The 15,878-nt window shown below is 40.1% G+C and overlaps 1 protein-coding gene across 1 annotated transcript; it reads right to left on the bottom strand.

The window, feature by feature from the left end:
• Positions 1–4,602: 4,602 nt before the first annotated feature.
• On the bottom strand, positions 4,603–13,806 carry LOC311505294 (semaphorin-4E-like; the record flags this gene model as incomplete). The annotated part of the gene is made up of 14 exons (XM_084568775.1): positions 4,603–5,650; positions 5,806–5,855; positions 5,947–6,113; positions 6,204–6,322; positions 6,507–6,729; positions 6,828–6,978; positions 8,164–8,339; positions 8,441–8,589; positions 8,697–8,807; positions 8,908–9,007; positions 10,097–10,192; positions 10,312–10,374; positions 10,558–10,703; positions 13,713–13,806. 14 exons carry the CDS (start codon positions 13,804–13,806, stop codon positions 5,256–5,258), a joined length of 2,040 nt encoding a protein of 679 aa, XP_084424901.1. The 3' UTR covers positions 4,603–5,255.
• Between the last annotated feature and the right edge of the window lie 2,072 nt (positions 13,807–15,878).

Genomic DNA, 15,878 nt, shown 5'->3' with positions numbered 1-15,878 from the left:
GGGGGGGGGGTATGTGTGTGGGGGGGGGGGGGGGGTATGTGTGTGTCTCATGTCTCTGTGTTCTTATGGGGTGGGAGGGTTGGATTTTTTGTTCTGTTTTTGCTGTTTTTAGCCTCTGTGAGGCACTTTGTATTGCTTTTAATAGGTATGAAAAGTGCCATATAAATAAACTTGATTTGATTTGATTTGATTTGATTAATATACAGTGTATATGACCATAACAAAGCCGTCATGGGACCTGCATGTATTTAATGTGCTATTTTGGCAGCAGTAGGCACCTCCACACATGGTCAGGTCAAGCCTGAGTAAAATTCATTCACTTTCATTTATATCATGATATGATCATAAAAAAAGCTGGCCTTGGGCATGCCTGATTAGAATTTGTTAAAATCCACAGTGGTGATCCCAGGGGCTGGAGAAGCAAATAACAGGTGCCCCTGGGTCTTGCCAGACTGTAATTAGAAACTGTAACATGAATAACTCAAGGGGTCATATGGAGGCTGTTCTATAACATGCCTGAAAAAAAAAAACAAAAAAAAAAAACAGAGAAGGGGCCATTTGGAGGAGAACTGGAGTCTTTATCATCCAAGGACATGGCTGCATAGATTTAGGGTTATACCCATATGAAGGGTCATTCTGGGAGTTTTACTGTGTTGAGCTGCCTACTGCCTGGGGCCTACTCGTTTATGATTAATGTAATATTCCTCATATAGGGCCCATTGAAGTAAGAGAAAGCTCGGGCTAGTAAAAGATCTTTACACATTACATATTTTTTTCCTCTCTTGGTCTGGTATCAGGGGGACTGTAGGTGCAGAGATCAGCTTTTTAATATCAGTAAAATTCTGACTATTTAAATTGATTAAAGTTATCACTGTAATCTATCATTGATAGAAGAGGGACATTACAAACCTGCCCTCATTAGCTCATTCAGGGTTTTTAGAGAGGCAGGCAGGGAAGAAGAGTGAAAGGTAGAAGATGAGGGCAGGGTCACAGAGAAAGGAGTGGAGTTGTAGAAAGTCACCAAATGAACAGAAAGGATGACGGGCAGTGTGCTGTCAGTTTAAGTAACCATCGGCTATCGTCTTCCCCTGGGGGCAACAACCAAAGTTAGAGGGCTTCTGGTGTTGCTAGCGGACATCCAAATAACAGATATCTAGGCCAAGGCTGCCTGATGAGAAGGTCGTTGTTGAAGTTAGGAGGCAAGACCTACGACTAGACAACTTATACTCCATCCAAACCCATAAAGCATTTCCTTGAAAGACTTAGTGGGTTAGTTTTCTTACAAACATGATTAATCAGTGCTACTTGGATTACAAAACAGAAACCACAAAACTTCAGGTACAAGAATCTTGACCCTAACCTAAAGATTTTGCATATTCACAAGCAGAATCTATTTAGAGCTTAGTATGCTTGGTCAAAGTTATTTTGTTTGTGTGCTTCTCTCTCTACATTCATCTGACAGCTAGATAGATAGATATTAAACAGTCACTCGTCTCCTGCAAAATGAGGATATCTTTCCTCCTGTGTAAATTAGATGACCTGGATACCTGGCTGTCCAATGGCGTCTCTTCAGCAAATATCCAATTATACAAGCACCAGTGTAAATTTTAAAAGAACAATATCTTTATTTTCATTGTCTTTTTCTTATGTCTCACTGGGACACAGAGACAACATTAATGCTGTTCAGCTTCTCCAGCATTTACAGAATAACATGGCGTTATCCACCAGTTAAATACATACATGATGCATTTCTATTTCATTTTGCTGTCCCAAATCAAAGTTCATTAAAGATCAGGAGATTTGCTTCAGCTGTGCACGGGGTAGTTTAAAGTGTTTGTCTTAGACTTGTTTAAATACAGTAAAGCATAGAATGTAAATGTAAAATATAACCAAATGCCAGTGTCTAAACACTTTATTACCCAAGAGATCATCCCATTTCGTAACTATTTCTCCCTTAAGCAAAGAAAAGGGAGGAAAAACTGAGCCAGCCAACTGAGGATCTTTGATAACATAATGATACAGTCTCCAGTCAGCTGACACACCTTTTCATTTGGTGAGCAGGTTTCCATCTCAACTGTTATCCGTGACTGCCATCTAGTGGCAGCATATGACATGACCACTTAACAACACTGACTGTGACCTCAGTGTTTTTGTGATAGCATTAATATGTGATATCCTTTCTTTCCTGTGTCAAATACCCCTTAAAGAACTAAATAGACTCAAAAGAAAATAAAAAATAGCATTTTACAGGCCAAAGACGTGACTGTAGGAATGGCATCATTTCGACATTTGTCAATTTCATACAAAATCGTATGTAAACGTGTTAATATGTAAAGTTGTGCACCTTCTCACCTGCTTTCACTCATGTCTTAGGGATATACATAATTAATATTTAATCAATATTACACTGGTTGCCAGGAGGAAACCTCTTGTGACTTTAAGGCACAAAACTGGACATATTTAAAAGATGGTGATTAGCATCAGGTTGCCTAGTAATGTGTTTGCTTAGGTATCCAAATTCACTGCCTGTATTGATTGAATCCTGTTTCCTCGCATGCGCTAGCAGACCCTGGAGGAGGCAGTATGTACCTGCTGATGTACACAGTACATACACATGTGCAGTGTATGTACTGTGTACACATTTTTGTTTTGATTCTTCATTAAATCAATTCATATAATTACTCAGTTCAGTCTAATGTCAGACAAATTCCTTTTATTCTTCAGTTTCCAACATGTTGTCATTCAAAGACAAGTCAGTAGACTTTCCACAAAATGCTCCCAAAGGAAAGAAAAGCTATTCCAGTCACAGCTATGCCTTTGAGATGGTGGTAAAAACACTACAAGGGGCATAGGAAACAAGAGGAGGGAAAAGAGTACTGAGGGAAACATGGGAAAAATAAAGACAGAAGCACATGGAGGAGAGTGAAAGGAGAGACAGCAAAGGGAGAACCAGCAGACAGTTGGAGAGCAGATCTATTCCCCTGAGAACTCATTACACCATTACCACAGAGCTCAGTTCAAGGCCACTTTAAAAAAAAAAATAATAATAATGTTTAGTCTTTCTCCTCCCACATTTACTCAGACTGCTTTTAAAAACACACAGCTTTCTCCACACAAATCCCATGCTGCCATCTAGTAAGGTGCATGAATGTGAAGAATTACAGATTTGACTGACATTCACATGGTAAATCTACAATTGCTGGTACATTATTCTGAAATATGAATGTCTAAATATTTGCTAAATATTTATGTGGGAGTGTTACTATAGTAAAAACACTTTAAAAAGAGTATTGCGGTTGTGTAGAAGGAAAACTAATATGCATTATACACTGCCTGGCCAAAAAAAAGTCGCCACCAAAAAAAAAGGTCACACACTTGAATATTTCGTTGGAGCCAAAGCCTTTAGCTTTGATTACAGCGTGCATTCGCTGATCACGATTTTTTTCCAACCACATTTCTTCAGTGTTTATTTACAGAGGGTTTTTTTCAGACCCTTAAAGCATTATGCAAGCTTTGAAAACTGTTTCAGATTTGTTTTATTATTACTGTTATTATTATTATTATTATTAGATGTTTACCTTTTAAACCCTGAATTTGACTGCATATTGTAGCCCTTAGGCTCGAAAACAATGAACAATTAATCATGTGGCTTGTAAGATACACAACTAAAGATCCAGTAACCCCACCTGTCCACCAGAGACATTGGATTTCTGCTGCTCCACACATCTGTTACCTGAGTTACTATTTGGACGACCTTCCCAAATTCACACTAATCCATCCAGATTTACCTCACAATTTCTGGAGAGTATAAATAAATAAATATATAGTATTTAATGTGATTTTTGCAGTAATAAATCCAAACCACATTTTAAGTTAGTTTGAAAGGCGATGTCCGCTTACTGACACCTGTTTACTTGGGTTAGGTATAGGTGAGCACTCTTTATTTATAAACAACTTTCTCTACTTGTATTCGACAATTTCCAGGCTCTGTGATTGCCTCTCTCTGTTCCAACAGTCACAGAGTCTAGTCCTCATCTCGTAAACAACCCCTAAATATTAGCTGGATATTTATAAACCCTACAGTCTATGGCAACAAACAGTACATGTTATGACGCCCGATACATCAACATGCCCTAGAGTTAAATACATACAAACAGCCACGGCGGGCCATTAAACCAACAGTCAGAGAAACCAGTCATATGCACAGACAGAAATATAGGTTATTACTCACTTTTTCAACGCTGGAGACCGTTCTCCTGCACTTCATGGCCTACTGCGCTGGTTTGTGTTTGCTGGCTGAACTCCTTATTTCTTCGCAGTTGTTGGCTAACAACTTATGCTAATGCTAGGTAATGTAAGCTAACATCTTAAGCGACACTCCACAAATACTTATTAACACGTATTCATTCAATCATGCTAACTAATGCGTGGCTTTTAATATTTAATATGTCTTCATGAGTAATTTCCGAGTTTCTTTTGCGGAGCTGTTTTCATTTACACAATTTTGTTATCACTGAAAGTACAGAAACAGTTTGATTTTTTTCTAATTTTTTCGCACATAAATCCCGCTTCACCTGGATTTTGTATGGTGGGCACACACACTCGTGAAAGCCATAGGGGTGGAGCTGTTTCACTCATCAAAAAAAAGTATGACAGCAAAATAAATAGTGCCTGTTTACTTACATGAATAAAATGAATGTTGTAATAAATATTGTAAAATTGCACTAGTGACATTGTGGTGTAGTTATTACTTGTTTGCCAGAGGTTTTCCTGAAATACACACCCCTACATTTTGGGATGTACCATTTTAAAACCAATGGGCGTCACATCTGGGAAAACGCAGGTGTAAAGCATCGAGTAATGGTAATGCTCTTGATTTGCTACTGCGCATGCTCACTGATTAAACGCCATATTAAATCATGAAAAACAGTCACAGTCTGATATTTTTTTTGAACAGTGAATACTGATAAAGTGGCTTTTTTGGCATGTGTGAAATGTGTGAAAACGTATTTGTTCCTTAGCATACTGTCAAGGAGGACGCATAAACACTGATTATGTATACTTCAGCTGTAGTCTTAGTAATCACACCTTAGGTATTTTTTTTTTCGATTTAAGTAAAGCATTATAATACAAGGAAATAAACTGTGAAGGGAGATTGATCACACTATTATCAAAACTGTGCAGCTGTTGTCACAGTCTGCCTCCGCATCCTCTTATTCCACATTTGCTCACTTGGCTGTTGGCTTGGCACAGTTTTAGTTGCCACAACTAATGTGGTTTTGCTTTTTCGCCTTTAGGTGGAACCCCAATGTGAGCAGTATCAGCATACTGGCAAAAGCAGCCAAGAAGATAACAGCTCTCTCCAAGCTCCTGAGAGCGGCATCAGTGTCCTGAACGTGGACGAGGTACTGGATCACAGTCTTCCTGTACACCCTGCCCTTCACTGCTTCCACTGTCTCACAGGTGTAAAGGCCGGCATCAGAAAACGTGGGTTTGATAATGAGACCTTGGCTGACAGGAGTGTGCCGGGGGCCAGGGTGAAGGACTTTTCCAGAGCAGCGCCACCTGACTGGGTGGTTGGTCTTCGGGGAACATTGGAGGAACTGTGCAAGGCCGACGGTGAGGCGAACAACATCAGGTTCCTTATTCACTGGAGAAGGGATCAAACATGTAATTAATAAAATCAATGAAGCCAACATTTCTTTGTGAAATCTGGTCCACAATGAACATAAATGATTGATATGCGTGACCTATTTTGTCAGGCTTTACTGGTTTGCACTGTAAGATGGATAATGTTTGACTTACAGTCAGAGATTGGGCACATCCTGATACTTCCATCACTGAGACTCTGAATCCTGCAGGAAGAGAAATACCTAGTTCATTCTGAAGCTCAACACAGACTGACACTCCTGTTAAAACCCTGTTCTGGTAGGTAATTTGGCTTACACAGACAAGGTTGATACCCCAACAACAGATGTACATCGGGCTGTAGTCCGGTCCCAGCCACAGTATGGGTCTCTGGCGAGAAGGCAGTCATGGCACGATGTGTAGCGGCTACAGTCCCTCACATCAACCTGAACAGCAGCGTTGTTGGTGCCACCGTACAGCTGGCCCTGCAGAAACACCACCCAATTTAAAGCAGTCTTGAGATCAGAGAAGAAGTGCTCTTAGATTTGGATTCAAACAAACTAACCGAGCCTTACTGTTTTGGTGGACAGTTGGAGGAATTTCACTGGCTGGCCATACTGAAACAGCTGCAGCTCCTCGATCACGCGACCGTCCTCGCCATCAAACCTCACGGCCTTCTGCAGCCAACCAGAGTCTGAAAGAGGAGAAGTGTGAATCCAACATGCAGCTCATCTCTCAGTGACTACATTTACATGGATAATATTTCTTCAATGCCAGTGAAATATCTCTGATTAAATCCCTCTGTGTTCACATGGCACAAATCGAACACAGCAACTGCCTGGTGTCATTGGTATGGATGTACGTCTGCAGTTGCATACCTGTGCCAATGAACATAATCTGGCGCTGCTGTCCGTCCAGCGACGTGACCTGGTCCACTAGAATTTTGGAAAACTGTGTCGACGCCTGGACCAGCAGAGGCTTGCCACTTATCGGAGTAACCACCCCCTCCATCAGAGGGTGGTTCTTCACAAACAGCAGGGATGAGTCTGAGAGGTTCAGAGAGGTCAACACACCTCTGGCCCTCATTTCGTCATCAATGCACTAGTACAAGAAACAGATCACACGGATGTTATTTTTATCTAAAGCAAGAATAATTCTATCGGTGAATAGATTTCAGTCCTTATGTGACTGATACTTACTGAGCCAGGATGAGGGAATGGCTCCTCTTCTGTGTATGTGTCCCAGCTCCCAGTATCCCTCTCAGTCAGAAACCTCCCGCTAAACACTTGGCTGATATCTGACAATTTGTATGCACAGACAGCAGACTGGCTGCAAGCACTGGGGGACTCCCTGCCAAAGATACACATACTATTTCCTGTTATTTTCCTCTCCTACATCGCAGTTGTACATATAACAGAGAGACTCAGCAGTCAGTAGAACCTGTTCAGACCAGTAGTACTGCCTTTTGCTTGACGTTTCAAGACAAATTATAATATCAGTTTAACAATTAAAAAGTTTAATCTTTGAAAAATGTACATGGAATTGGGAATTGCATGGACTCCACGAGCTAGGTCAGATCTGATAGATCATTTTATCCCAGCATGATGCGGCAATCTTCCAAAGAGCTTCTTGATGTCAGGAATGTTTGTCTTTCTCTGTGTTCAAGGGCTTCATGAATGTTCAGTGGGGCTGCAAACCAGAGGGTGGAGCATGTCTCTGGAGGATGGAGTGCTGCTTCTCCTAGGTCAGGACTCCAGAGGAACAAAACACCAGCAGACTTTGATATTTCTAAAACCAGGTTTCACAGTGGGTTGGATACATTCTCTGCTCTGTTTGCCTCCATACATGCCCCCTTCTGTTCTGCAAGTCTATCTGCGATTCATCACTAAATGCTTTTCCCATCATCCACTGTGGAAAAGCTGGTTAGTCTTTGTCTCTCCCAAGTATTCAGTCTTGTTTTTCCTCCTGTGTTTTAGAGATGCTTCTCATTTTGACTGAACATGAGTGATAGGCCTTTTTTTTTTGACAGGACTTGCGTTCTTCTCCTTAAATTCTATTTCTTTTCAATCTGTCAGTGAACACAGCTTTATATATTGATCGTCTGTGGTCACTTTTGTTCTGACTGACAGTTTCCAGAAAGTGTTTTAGACTGTTTCACACTGCCCCCTCAGAAACCTTCAGTCTGGTCATGACTTGATGCTGAGAAAGATCCTCGTTGCTCAGATTAACTGTTGCAGCACACATTTGTTCTTATACTTAGTGCTAATATATTCCATTGTTTCCTACTGTCACAGCTTATGTAATAAGAATACTCTGCTGGGAACTTGAGGAAAAGCCATATTTATAACAGCATTTGTAACAAATGTCATCTGAACTGTGCCTGGAAGGACACGACTCGAGAAAGTCTGACCTCTGGTACAAAACATATAACACTGTCAGAGACACAGATGTACTTAAATGAAACTGTTCATCTAGAAATACTGTAGAACCTGAAATATTTTGTCTTAATTTACATGTCAGAACCACGCAGCTTACGAGTTGGAGGTGAATATGGCATAGAAGACGCTGTCCCTCCAATTATTTGGGTCTTGGTGCAGAAAAACGTCCTGGACCAGAGAGGGTGAACCGACATCTCCAAATGGACAGTCCAATCGGGCTTTCAAGAAGGAAGTCCACTTCTTCTGCAGGGTTCTCTTACTCCCTAGGTCGCTCTAAAACACCAGATCCACATTTTAATTGAAATATATATTTAAACTGACAGCTGTATGAAGTTTTAGCTTCTGAATCAGATGATGTGAGAGACGCAATGTACCTTACAGACACGGGCAATCCTTGACACCTGGATGTTACCACGACGCTCCTCCACAGCATTCTCGGTGAAGAACAAGAATACTTTGTCGTCCTCACCGGTAGGACTGTTTTTGCTCGCTTCAACTAGGCTTATGGAGATCATCGTAGGCTCTGAGAACCAATCAAGTGAGAAAACTTATCAAGACTTTTCCAAAGTCTAGGTATGAAATTGACACCTTATGTTGGATAATTTCATTCCCCGTGTGAGATCAGCTCACCGTTGAACCAGGAACGTTTCATCTCAGTCTTGACAGGGTTCAGGCCGTGTCTCTGGAAAACTATTTCTGTGCCCAGAAAGTTTGAGGAAGTGGCTGAGTACAAAGTGTTTCCTGTTTAGCGGAGAGGAAACAACTTTAATTCCACCAAATCTCATCTTATGTCGGGCAGATATTTATCCAAGAAGAAACACTGAACCAGTTATGTACTCACCGTCAATGAGGGTGGCAAAGCGTTGGGAGGGGTCAAAAGGAACTTTCCCTCTACCTACAACCGGCTTTCTTGCCAAAGAGACTTTACCACCTGTGAAGGTCTGTTGAAGGAGAGATTCAAGATCTGGAGCTCAGTTCATCAAGTCTCATGTTTTGATCTTACAAACCATAGTTTTATTGTTTATGACATTTTTATATTATCTTATTCACATTCATGAAGAGAATTAGATAAGAAAATATCATACCACTCTCACGTCTGTATGATCCGTATGGCTGACTTAGCTTAGCATAAAGTGTAGAAACAGTTAAACCGGCTCTATCCAACAGCAATAAAATTCACCCTCCACAGCTAACCGATTATCATTTCTTATTTTTTTAAAGCCACGACAAATGCCAGAGTGTGGTATCTGTTACCAGTCTTATGCTAAGCTAAGCTAACAACACGGCAGCCTCCGAAAACACCACCCCCCGAGCATACGGCCACACCCATAATTTTATAAAACCACACCTCCTGCGATCTGCAAAGCCCTTCACCTCAAGAGAACAAAGAACCTGTATGCAACCTGTGAGTGAAATGCGTGTTTTAATTAAGCTCATTTGGTTTGATGGTGTTTGTCGGCTGCTGACTTTATTTAAAAATTTTATTTAGATTCCTGTATTGCGCAAAGTTTAATGTGAAAGTTTGAAAGAAAACAGATGCATTAGTGACGTGAGCTGTCAGATTTACCTTTAGTGTCCCATTTAAAATGCTGACCTTTGAGTTGCCTTAAATCATATTTAATTTGCCTTTATGTATTTAAATCATCCAAACATCAAACTGTCCACCCAAACGATCATCACCATTCATCCTTCTGCAATTCTGATTCTTGGATCGTGCGTTTACTGTAAATGTGCACACCACCCCTAAATGTTCTACAACAATAATAATAATAATGTTACAATAACCCAGCTCCATCCTAAATTCAGTTTTTCAATTTTTTTCATTTTTTTCAATATGTATGTTACACAGTGTTAAACCATTCCTTTAAGCTCCTGCATCTTAATAGCTAAAAGGTATTCATTAAAGTCACAGAATATTCACTGCATCCATGCAAAATGCACATCAGCTTATTCTAGTACTTGTTCTCAAACACCAAGCAAGAGCTGTCTTTGGAAATAAAGTAGTGGGGAAAACTTAAAAGGTACCATACCATGTAGTCACATGCAGGGTTGAAAGCGTTGGTCCCACACACCAGCATTTTACCGTCTGCCATTGTGTGCAGAGTCCTGATGAAGTTGTCACATTCCTGTTGGAAGAACAAAAGCAAATAAATGAAATAAAGTCTCAAATTGTAAGCTGTGTTCGAGTTTAAAACCCTGCACTAATAGCTGAAGACATTCCCTAATTATTCAATTTCTGCTATACCTCAGTGCCCTTGCCTTTCATCTTACAGAGGGCTTTGTCCACTGTGCTGACTGCCCACTTGTCCTGGAAGATTAAATAATAATAATAATGACCAAAAGAAGCACTCGCGCATATACTGCAGGGGAAAATGTGGAGGGTGTTGATGGTGCTGTTTTTCAATATGTGAAAACTGATAAGATAAGTTCATTCACATTCATAGTACGTTGCAGTTAAAGTCGTCCTGAAACAGACAGGCCCTTCTCTCACCTCACTGGTATTTCTGGTGATGTCGTCCAAGCTAAGGGTGAGGACTTTCCCTCTGGCTCCAAGGACGAGCTGACCAATGTCGTCTCTTACCATCAAAGAGCTCAAACCGCCAAACTTGGACACCTGGAACTGTTTTAAGTTCATGTCTAGGGCAGAGAAAGAGACAAGGAGCTGGAGGCTACTCTTCAAACCCATGCATCTTAATATTGTTCACTTCCATGTGCTTCTATCCATAGCCAATTCACTATTTATCTTTCATGGTATGTTGCATATGCAGAAAGGTTTTTTTCTACATTTCTCCACAAAAATGACTCAACACATCGGCAGGTTTTCACACAAGTCCTGAAAGTAGACAAAGAGATTAATCAAATTTACACAAAAATATATACTTTATGTATTTTGGAACATTAATTGTTTTTGCATATCTGTGAGTTGCTTAAGTATGTGAACCCTTGTTTTCGGTATCCGCTGACCCTCTTGTGCAGCAATAACAGAAACTAAACGTTTCCAGTAACTGCTGACCAGTCGTCTCTAGTGTCTTGGAGGAATTTTAGTCCATTCCTCAGAACAGAACCGCTTCAGTTCTGAGATGTTGGTGGGTTTCCTCACATGAACTGTTTGCTTCAGGACCTTCCACAACATTTCTACTGGATTAAGGTCAGGACTTTGACTTGGCAATTCTAAATTCTTCTTTAATCATTGTTTTGTAGAACAACTTGTGTTCTTGGGGTCATTTTCTTGCTGTATGAACCAGTTTCTCTTAAGATTCAGCTCTCACAGAGTTGTCCTGACATTTTCTTTTACAATTTGCCTGTATGAATCAGAATTCACTGGGCCATCCATGACGGCAAGCCGCCCTGGCCCAGACGCAGCAAAACATGCGCCAACAAGTCTTTTTCTGAGCTCCTCAGAAAGCTCTTTTTTTTCTTCCGCCGTGAAGTCATACGCTTTCACAATCATGTGTTGTGAAGATCAGACTGTGACAATTCCCTGATTATTTCAAACAAAACAAGGCACTGAGCGACACCTGATCCCTCCCGGATTCATTCTGAACAGATGGACTTTAATTTGGCCTTGAATTTATCTTGTAATCCCAGAGGTAGACTTACTTTTGCAACTCACAGTGTAATATTGGATCATTTTCCGGCATAGACAAATACACACGCATAATATTTTTGTTTAATTTGTTTGATTGGGTTCTCTTTGTCTACTTTGAGGACTTCTGCAGGTGTTTTGATTCATTTTATACTGAAATATAGAAAAATTGCGATGGGTGTCCATATAGCTATATTGTCATTATTTGTTTTCACTAATATATGTGGTCAGACTGTTACAGAACCAGTCCATGAGGATTTGTTTTTCATACAGTGTTAGATATTATAATATTTCATCCATAGAATAAGACAAATCTAGTAAAGCTTTGAACTAGTGAGTAAAAGGCAAGTGTAAAAAAAAAAGGCGTAAAGACAAATTAAGAGAGCTCAAAGAAAAGGTCAAGTGTTGTTGATGTGCACGCAGAAGGCTTCTCCGTTTCTTCTTCCATTCACAGTAGGATATATCCAAAAGCACAGAGAAGTGCTAACATTTTGACTTGTCACTGGAGGTTGGTGGTTTTGTTCCACACAGGGGAGCTCTAGCTTTTGTCCATTACGGTTACTGCCATGGCTTTCTGGGATACGTAGTGGAACTGAGGTCATCATTAACACACTTGGGCTTTCAGTAACTCTGACAAGTCCAAGGGTCTGCAATAAAAGTGGCTAACTGGGTGGCGTAACTGTGAGTAAAATAATCGTTAAAAAAACATGGTAGGAATGGCTTGGATCGCTTCAGGAACTGGAGAATTTTTGTCTTATTCCAAATTCAATCCTGAGGTTCATGATATTGTGGATGATATTGTGTGAAGAAAACCAAAGGATGGACTCCAAACAGACTGAACTAAGACCATAGGAAATAATGGAGGTACTTGGTACACTGGTGTAGGTGAACTTGTATTTAGTGGAATCACTAAACTGTGCCGAGGACGTCTGGGTGGAAACCTAAAGAAATCAGCCAAAACATCGGTCAACTAAAGTGTACCTTTCAGAATATTTTATCTGGGAAATAATCAAAGAATTACAGTGGCCCTTCAAGAGCCCTAGCCTAGTGTAAACCCCAGAGAGCTCTACTGAGAAAAATAATCAACTCAGTGCTCTTCTAGTGTGAAAGCTTTGCTGGCTATATGTCCACTATACTTATTACAGAAACTGGTTGAGCCATGTCCACATGTCAAGGATACTGGCACTAACTAAATACTCAAAAAAAACTGTAAGTATATTTTATTTATTTTTACTGTAAAAGTAGGCCCAAATAAATATTGACACTTACACCGATCAGCCACAACATTAGCACCACTAACAGGAGAAGTGAATAACATTGACCATCTTGTGACAATCCAATATTCTACTGGGAAACTTTTGGACCTGGCATTCATGTGGATGTTACTTAGACATGTAGCACCCACCTAGACCAGACCAGGCACCCCCACCCCATAGCAATGACACTCCTTGATGGCAGCAGCCATCCCCAGCAGGATGCAGCCTGACACAGACACACACACAAAAATGGTTTGGGAACAACTAAAAAAACATGAAAAACAGCACAAGGTGTTGACCTGGCCTCCAAATTCACTAGATCCCAAACTGATCAAGTATCTGTGGGATGCTCTACAGAGACCCCTCCCCTCAACCCACAGGACCCAAAGGCCCCCTTAACAACATTCTGTTGCCAGACACCACAGGACACCCTCAGAAGGCCCATGTCCATTCTCTGATGAGTCACAACTGTTTTGGAGGCACAAGGGAGACTTACACAATATTAGGAAGGGAGTCATAATGTTATGATTGATCTGTGCAGCTTTTCGTTGTGTATGTACCTGTACTATATGCAGTGCTAATAAAAGTTTAATCTAATCTAGCTGAGTATTATAAGCACAGTATACTAGTCATTATTGATGTGTAGATTAATGTGTACAATAACATTATTTTAAAACAGATATCCCTATATGGTCTGCAGTAGAGATTAGGGAATGTTTACTATTGATGCAGACCACATTATTGCTCCCTATTACTCTCCTCCAAAGTCCTATCCCTAAATCTCCTGGACAATAGGCGCCTTACCTTGGAAAAACACACTCCTGCGTGGTTTGGGGCTTGCTGCAAGGCCTTCACTCATGACGAGGAGGAAATAAAAGAGCAGGACAGGAGGTCTCATCGTGTCCTGTAATGCAGGGGAAACAAACCGTACTGGTTTTAGTTTTTTCAGTTAGTTTGGTAGAGATGAGGACAAATGTTTAGCATCATGCATGCAGTGGCAGTAGTAGTAGCTATAGTTGTTGTAATGGTATCAATGCTTTTCTTGTTTAATTGAATTGTAACCTGTGGCATCACTCTTGGTCTTAGAAAATTGTTGTCTGATTTAGAATTTTAAAATAAAATGCAGTGTTGGATCTTCATATTACTACAAGCTGAATAATTTTACAGAAACGTCCTGTATTGGGTCTTAAAATAGAATTGAGATAGATTTTTCCCACCAATTGAGTTTCACATAGTCAAATCCTACCTTACTTTGTGAATCCTGCTTGCATCCAGCCCTTTGTGGGGTTAGGAAACCCTAAACAACCAGTCCTGCGCGTTTTAATGTCACAAAATCGCTTATCAACTTTTCTTGCTGTTACCTAGCAACCGACTCTACGTTTTTCTCATCTCATCGCGTCAACTGCCTTCCAAACTTAAGGTCTCTTTTTTACTAAATGAAACATCTGAAACAAACATACATTTCAAAAATGGAGAAAAAAATAACGAGGGGAGGGAGCTTACTTGCAGACAGGTGATGAGTTGCCGGTGACATCTGAAAGTCAAATTGCTCCGTTTGGAACATTTACCGTGAAAACTGCAGCACACCAGTCTGTTGACAATACGTCGATTGTGTTAATAAAAGTTAAACGGAGGGGAAAAAATGACTTTATTTATTTTTTGTTCAGTCAATTTAAAATTTTAATTAAGTAAGGTCATCATCTGATTCCATTACTGACTTTGGCGTCACAGACGTACAGTAATGACGTCAACAAATGTGTCAGGTGGGTGGCTCGATGTTTTTTTTTTTTTTTTTTTTTGCAAATGGCACCGATCAAGGGGAGACAGATGCTTGTCTTTACCATGTGGTATTGAGACAAATAGTCTGCATGTCCAACTAAAGACTGCAGCAGCTTTCCTTTATAGGCCCCTACAGTGTTTTTAGCTTCAACATAAATCTCCCTTCATGGCTGTTATATTGTTCAGTTTATGCTGAAACAGCTCCACAACGGTGGCAATTCAACCGCACAATCATTTTGGAGGATGTAGTTAGTGCTGTTAGACTGAATAAAAACAAATGTGTCTCTGTTATTCAGCCCAGGCCCCTGACTAAAACGGGGTTGTCAAAAACAATAACGGGAACATCTCTCACAATACAAGGCAACAGTGCTACAAACCACAGCCTCCAAAATGAAAACACAGCTGAATCAACAGCTCTTTCGGCTATTTTAAACAAATGCTGAATGCCATAACCTTCATGAAGCTAAAATTGAGTGCAGGGCAGTTATATTAGAATGCATTTGTTCTCACTAGTGTACCTAATGAACTGGCAAGTGAGCGTTATCTCCATTTTTTGATGCTATTATGAGCCTTCGCCACCAGAGGGAGCAATTAAACAGTGTTTTACCACAACAGACAGGCAGTTAACTGTAACTACAAGGTCAAACTCACAACAGAAACAATGTTTTTCTGTACAGAAAGGTGGTTTGATGTTTAACTTGACACTTTTCTATGTATTTATTCTGGCAGGCAGAGCAAAGAGGGGAGCCTAGAAAGGAATCTGGTAGACAGATACCTGTCTCAGTGTTTTAAATCTTTTGAATCTTTTTAGGCCTCTGAGCACCTTTTGTACATATGTTTACCTGTTTTAAATTTAATGATATGTTGATGGAGTTGGAAAAATATATAACATGTTGTATATTTCAAATTCACCTGGATTTGAAATCATCTATTTATTTTTTTATATGTTTTTTTTCAAACATTGATAATTTATAGACACATTTTTACCCTTTAATGTCAAGTTATCTTGACCTTGTGGAACCTTAATAATTCACACATTTATTTATTTTTTCCAGTGTGCTGAAACATTTGGCTTCTGTTTTAAATCCGGCATTTTTACACAAGGGTATTAAGTTGAGTGTTTTATTTAATTTTGGTCTACTTCCTGTCACTTGGAAATTCCACAAAAATTACAATCATTAAGCCCCGCCC

The sequence above is a fragment of the Chelon labrosus genome (genome assembly GCF_963514085.1).
Source record: "Chelon labrosus genome assembly, chromosome: 20".
NCBI lineage: Eukaryota > Metazoa > Chordata > Actinopteri > Mugiliformes > Mugilidae > Chelon > Chelon labrosus.
The sequence above is the reverse complement of the archived record's forward strand: the minus strand, read 5'-3'. Positions and strand labels throughout refer to the sequence as shown.